General features: G+C 64.9%; 1 protein-coding gene across 2 annotated transcripts; it reads left to right on the top strand.

The window, feature by feature from the left end:
* Positions 1-735: 735 nt before the first annotated feature.
* On the top strand, positions 736-5,426 carry TMEM250 (transmembrane protein 250). 2 transcript variants are annotated; one of them, XM_060013786.1, is made up of 3 exons: positions 736-1,037; positions 2,427-3,009; positions 4,299-5,426. In XM_060013786.1, the coding sequence occupies exon 2, from the start codon at positions 2,486-2,488 to the stop codon at positions 2,927-2,929; it is 444 nt and encodes a 147-aa protein (XP_059869769.1). In that variant the 5' UTR covers positions 736-1,037; positions 2,427-2,485; the 3' UTR covers positions 2,930-3,009; positions 4,299-5,426. The 2 variants fall into 2 exon arrangements, with proteins under 2 accessions (XP_059869769.1, XP_059869770.1); XM_060013787.1 differs by lacking the exon at positions 736-1,037 and adding an exon at positions 1,108-2,104.
* The last annotated feature ends 913 nt before the right edge of the window (positions 5,427-6,339 follow it).

The following is a 6,339-nucleotide window of genomic DNA, read 5'->3' on the forward strand; positions in this document are numbered from 1 at the left end:
CTCCGCCCTGGCGGGTCAGCCGTCTTCTGTAAAGGATGCCCGAGGAGTTGGCCTCTATCAGAGCGTCCAGTATCCAAAACAGCGACCAGGACCAGGACCCGCAGGCACTGGGGAACAGAACCAGCCGTTCCCACGTGTGTGCACAATTGATAGAATTCAGGCAAATAGAACTTGCCGACTAAATCCAAGGCGCGTGAAGTTTCCCCCACCCTAACCTCGATCGGATTAAAATGTTTAAACACGTCTACACGGAAATCCTCATTCTCCTGGCAAAGGGCAACCCCAGGGCTCCGTGGGTGTCAGCCAGCCCGCCCTGACTCCCTACACTTGGGGACCTTGGTGTCCGTGGGTGGTCAGCCGGCCAGTCTTCCCCACATTTGGGGACGTGCGTCCATGGGTGGTGTCACGCAGTCCGCTTCAGACTCGCCGGGCGGCAGACACGCAGGACCGCGGCCGATCCCGGGACCATTGGCAAGCGCTCTCCCAGGGCCGGAAGAACAGCTGCGCCCGTAGGGCCCGCGCTTGCGCACTGCCAACCGCCTCGGGTGCAGCGGCGCATGAGCAGAGGAGCTGCCCGGGGACTCCGCGGCGCAGGTCCGCTATCTGCGCCTGCGCAGGACGGGCCGAGGCGCCGGCGGCGTAGGCGGGGTGGTGTAGGCGGCTGGCAAAGTCAGGGGTCGCGCGCCGCGCCGCGCGCGCACGCACGCACGCACGTACGCCCAGGGGAAGCGCCGAGTTCCGGGCGCTCGGTGTCGGCACGGAGCTGGGGGAAGGGAGGCGCTCTCCGTGTCAGCTCGGGCGGAGGGGCGTGAGGGAAGTCCTACGGTGGCCGCAGAGGGACGGCGCTACGGCTCCCACGCTAGGCCAAACGCCGCCGGCCACCGGGCGCGGGAGCCCCTGGCCCTTCGGGGCGGCCCCGGGCGGGGACGCGTGAGGGTCCGGGCCGCGCCGTCGGCACCATGCGGCCGCCCTGCTCCCGGAGCCCCGACGGACAGGGGGCCGCGCGGCTCGGGACGCCGGCGCTGAGAGGGCACCCGGTGAGCGGGCGGGGGTGCCCGGGCGGGGGTGCCCGGGCGGGGCGGGGGCGGCTCCCGGGGGCGCTACGGGTCGGCCCTGCCTCCGGGATCTGGGGCCCGGCACCCCCCAGAAGCGAGCGCGTGGGTGCCGCGCGGACGCCCCGGCCCCGACCTGGAAGCCCGTGGCGCACATGCGTTGCCCGCGGCCAGGTGGCGATGGGAGGATGGCGAGCGGCCCGCCCGAGGCGCGACTCCGCCGCGTGAAGGGAGCATCGACATCTGAGTGCCATTAGCTGCTGTCAGACCGCGTTCAGACCGAAGCCTGTGGGAAGGGCTGGGGCTGTGGGCAGGGGAGGGTGGACGCGCCCGGCCTCCCCCTCCTCCGCCTCCGGCCAGAGCACCACGTGGGCGGCCGGAGAGGGAGCTAGCAGAAATCCCCCTGCAGGCCCTCAGGCTACAAGCCATGCGATGGGACGCAGATGCCCTCGGCAGTGCCTCCCCGGAGCCTGTAACCAACTTTGCTGCTCCGATTTTACACGTCCCGAACTCCCAGTTCTGTGTTTCCAGCCACGATTCAGGCGAGCTATAAATGACACTTGCCAGGCAGAACTAGAGAACCACTTGCCGTTTCTCCTCTCCTGTGGCGGCCCAAGCCACAGGGCCCGTGCCCTGCGACAACACCACTGGCCCTGGGCCGCCATCCTCTCCGCCAGGCACGGGCAACACTTGCCCGGAAACGTTCCATTTGCCTATAACCACAGCACCGCTGCGAGCCCAGCGCTCGACATCCCCGTTGTGCGGAGCAGGGACGGTCTCGGGGGGTGAGGTGACCTGGCAAAGGTCACTCCTGGTGAACGACAGCACGAGGGTTCAGGCCCCGCAGGGGAGCCCAGAGCCCGGTGCCGGCTGCCTGGTCCCCAGCACTTGGCCTGTCAAGTTGCTGAAGAGAACGGCCCCCGTCTGCCCTGTGGACACCCTCTCCCTCGTCCTGTCCTGTTGTGTGGCTGCCACTCGGGGACTTATTCGCCCTGGATAAAGCAGCCACAGAAGCGCAGGCAGGCATGGGCATCCCAGATCAAAGCCGGACGGTGAGTCCAGTGAAGGGGACTCGCCGAGCCTGGGGGAGGGGGCGGTTAGCCAGGGTTACTGTCGGCCCTTTCTCGTGGGTCTTGGCATTGACTGCCAGGGGGCCTGCGGCCACTGTCCTGACCCTTCTTCCCGGTGTCGCTGGTGGAATTTTGGTTCCCACGTGATTGGGGCTCCCTCTGGAGTGTCCTCGGTAGCAATTATGAAAAGAGTAACCCCGGGGGATGTGAGCGGATCCCAAGTCCCAGACTCGGTCTCCCTGCGGCCCCGCGCTGGCTGATGTCCCGGCTGACCTGGCTCCTCTCCGTGTCGCTCTCCCTGCAGGCCCACGCCTCCCCCGGGACTCAGCCTCGGCCTCCCAGGCCCAGGCACCCGCGACGCCTATGCTGACTGCCGCCCTGGGCCCAATGCCGGTCATGCCCATCCCCCGGCGGGCGCGCTCCTTCCAAGGCCCGCACACCACCTGCCTGCACGCCGCCTGCGGCCCGGCGCGCGCCTCCCGCACGGCCCGCACCAAGTACAACAACTTCGACGTGTACGTCCGGGCCCGCTGGCTCTACGGCTTCATCCGCTTCCTGCTCTACTTCAGCTGCAGCCTCTTCACGGCCGCGCTGTGGGGCGCGCTGGCCGCCCTCTTCTGCCTGCAGTACCTGGGCGTGCGCGTCCTGCTGCGCTTCCAGCTCAAGCTGTCGGCGCTGCTGCTGCTGCTGGGCCGTCGGCGCGTGGACTTCCGCCTCCTCAACGAGCTGCTGGTCTACGGCATCCACGTGACCATGCTGCTGGTCGGGGGCCTGGGCTGGTGCTTCATGGTCTTCGTGGACATGTGAGGGCGCCGCGGGCTCTTCCGGGGACGGTTTCCGGTGACCCGGCCGTAGATGCACCTGCAGTGGGCGCTTTTCTCGACGCGGTAGGTTGGGGCCCTTTCTGCCCTGTGTCAGAGGCATAACCCCCCCACCCCGCCCCGGCGCCTGCGTGTCTGGCTCAGGAAAGGGCTGAGACTTCTGTGAAGGGTACACTGGCGCCCTCCCTCCTGCTGGCCTTTGCTCAGACCCTTTCTGTGTGTGGTTTCGGTGCGGTGTCCCCTGCGCCACCTGCTTGTGGTTCCAGCCTGCACTTTCCAAGCTATTCCCGGGGCGGGGGGGCGAGGGGGACGGGTATGGGTCCAGTCTGTACTTGGAGAGCCTGTGTCCCTGTCCCCTCTCCAGGGCAATGGTGTCACCAGTGGTGTTGGAGGTCCCCGGGAGGGGTGTGCTACCCAGGTGCAGATCTGGAGGGGCGATCCTCCTGGCCGCACAGCCCCCTCCTGTGCACGCCCGGCCCCCCGCCCTAGCCTTGGGGAAGCGTCAGTCTCCACCAGCTGGTGCACCACACTGCCACCAAGCTCTTCACTGTGCCCTGGGCCACCGAGTCCTCACTCAGCCCACGGACGCTCCTCCATTTGTTACCCTGAGAGGCGTGGGGGTCCTGAGTCCCAGGCCGGGCTTCAGCGGCACCTCGGTTTGCCTGTCAGTGCCTAGATCAGGGGCCAGCCCAGGGGAGTGCCGGGTCCAGGGCTCCACTCTTCAAGTGTGGATTTCTGGGGAGGCAACTCAGTCTCTTTCTGGCCTCAGGGGGCTTTCAGTCTCTTCCCCTCAGGGAACGTCCGGGTTCGAGACGTGTCTGTTGGAAGAAACACCTCTTGGAATCAGGGTTGCACCAGGGCTGGACCTCCGAGTGAGGAGCTCGGCGGCCCCTTTGTCCCTGCCTCGGCGGTTGTTAGAGCAGCTGGGAGTACAAAGCAAAAATGAATGTGGGCCAGGAAAGAACCAGTGGTCCAGGGGTGCTTCCGGTTGCAGAGAGAACATACCAGAGGGCCAGTTTTGCCCAGACCCCTCACCGTGGCCTCCATCAGATGGGGACAGGGTAGCCGCAGGCCTTGTGGGCAGGCGAGGGGCACTGAATAATTCAGCTGGGACAACAGCCAGAGGCGGGACATAGGGCCCCATATTGAGGGTGACAGGGAGGCCGATGCTACTTCACCCCAAGTTGTCCCCACACCCGCAGGCACGGGCGGTAGCCCCTTCAACCCTGCCTGGCCGGGTCCCCCAGTGGCCAGGGGGAGCTGTCGGGGCAGTTGTGTGCCACTGGAAAAAAAAGCCAAATCAGGTAAAGGAGGCAAAAAACACTTGGCTGTAAACTGTGCTCTTTAATTTGTAGCCAGCTTCTGTCGGACGATTGTCCACTCGAGGTCAGTGGACGGCTCCTCCGAGGGAATCGGGGGGTGAGTCTCTCCCGGTTACCTGGACGGCAGGCAAGGAGCCGACCCACACGGACCCCACTTCTCGGCGCTGCAGAGGACGTTTTGCACCAAATCATGCTGTTTCCTAAAAGCTTTGTTCTGTGTTAGTTGACTCACGTTACTCTGAGGCCCCCTCTGAGGTGGGCACGTGTCCACGGGGCTGGGGCAGCAGGGGGGTCACGGTGGTGTGGACACAAAGCTGCTTGGTGTCTTGAGTGCCTGTGAAATTCTTTATGAAGTGAGCCACCTGCATTAAACTTATTTTTTTAACACATTGACAGCGTGACTGTTTGAAGCTCAAAACGTTTATACCTTTTTTAAAGGATATAAGCAGCCCCAAATGCCACAGATGCCGTTCTTCACGAGTCAGATCCGAACCTTGCAAAGCAGCCGTCTGCCATGCTGGAGAAGGAGTGTGATGGGCTGTAGGGCCACCCTGCCATGAGTCCAGGGGCCCCACCGCTGGAGCCTGTCCTGGGGATTTGGCTGGGGAGGCAGCGAGAATTTGTCAGCGCTGGCCAAGCGGGGGGCCTGGTGAGGTCCAGGAGGGCTGAGTTCAACCAACAGGCAAGTGTGTATCGTCCTTATCAGACAGATGACGCCCTCAAGTGCCAGGACGGCAGCCGGATGGGGAGACGCTTACCCACAGGAGAAAAACTGGAAGGAAACCAAGGTTAGGAATCCTTGTGTAACCAAAAAGCAATTGGAAAACGAGTGACAGGTTATTAGTTAGTATCTCTATCGTGGAAAGGCTTCCCTGGCTTCTGTGCAGGGGACGCTCACGTTTCTCCCTTGCAAAGACTTCCTCCCACGTGATGATGAGGGTGATGCCCTTCCACGCAGCCAGTGTGGCCAGAAATGTGGCCCCGGAAGAGCTGGGGGTCCACGACAGAGCGGCGTAGCTGCTATCTCTGGAATTTTGTGGAACTTGACGTTTCAGAAAAAAACAGTCCGAGTCCTTTTGGGGTTCAGCCTGTGGTGGCAGAGCTGGTAAAGTCCTCGCAAAAGCCTTGGCCCCCCGAGCAGTAGCAGAGGACCCTTGGGAGGGGCAGTTGGCCCCCGAGCAGTCGCAGAGGACCCTTGGGAGGGGCAGTTGGCCCTCGAGCAGTCGCAGAGGACCCTTGGGAGGGGCAGTTTGCTGCACAAAGCCTGGCCGAGGAGCGGGTGGGGATGCGGCTTCCCGGCCGGGAGACCACTCTCGGGCGTGCTGGCTTCACTGGGAGCGGCTGGCAGTGGGCAGCACTGCCCCAGATCTGTCCTCTCGCCGCGCTGGAGCCTCGGGTTTGCCCACCTTCTGCAGCGTCCACAGGCCTCCTGGCCTGGCCTCCCCTGGTTTTGCGCAGGTTGGAGCGTTTTCTTCAGTGGGTCTCTAGACCGGCGCTGTCCAGCAGGACTCGTGTGTGGTGGGGGTGCTGTCTGCACCGTCTGGTGCGGGAGCCACCAGCCCGTCCTCCGGGCTGAACGAACCCCATGTCCCCCTGGGGGGACAGTCACCATTTTCAAAGAGCGCACGCTGAGCCGGCCACCGCAGGGAGGCAGGGGCATTCTGCCCAGACTGTGCCCTAGTTACCAGTTCGGGCACCGTCCAGAGAGGGGTCTCAGCCCGGGGACCCCGGGAGCAGCGCCGCTGCTGGGGGGGAGACAGCACCTGGACGGTGGTGGTGACACCGGGCCTTGATTTTGGGAGTCGGGGAGGGTGGGGGAGGGCGGGCAGGCAGTGTGACCACAGAGAAGGGAGCTGGCCAGGGGAGGGGACGAGCAGTGCCCCAGCGAGAGCTGGGGGCGGGGCGAGGCCTGGGAGAGTCGGAGGGGGCACTGGGAGCCTGGCGGCCTGGGGAGAGGACGGTCAGATCTGGGGGCGGACATCCCGGGCAGCAGGAGGTCAAGGCTGGGGCAGAAGCCGGCAGCGGTGGGGTGGGGGCGGGGAGGAGGGGAGAGGGGCTTCCCTTCAACAAAGAA

This window comes from Delphinus delphis, chromosome 6 (assembly GCF_949987515.2).
Source record: "Delphinus delphis chromosome 6, mDelDel1.2, whole genome shotgun sequence".
In the NCBI taxonomy this organism is placed as follows: Eukaryota; Metazoa; Chordata; class Mammalia; order Artiodactyla; family Delphinidae; genus Delphinus; species Delphinus delphis.

Bases quoted from the DNA above. Each gene is read 5' to 3' on its own strand.
- TMEM250 (XM_060013786.1), top strand. From the start codon at position 2,486: ATGCTGACTGCCGCCCTGGGCCCAATGCCGGTCATGCCCATCCCCCGG.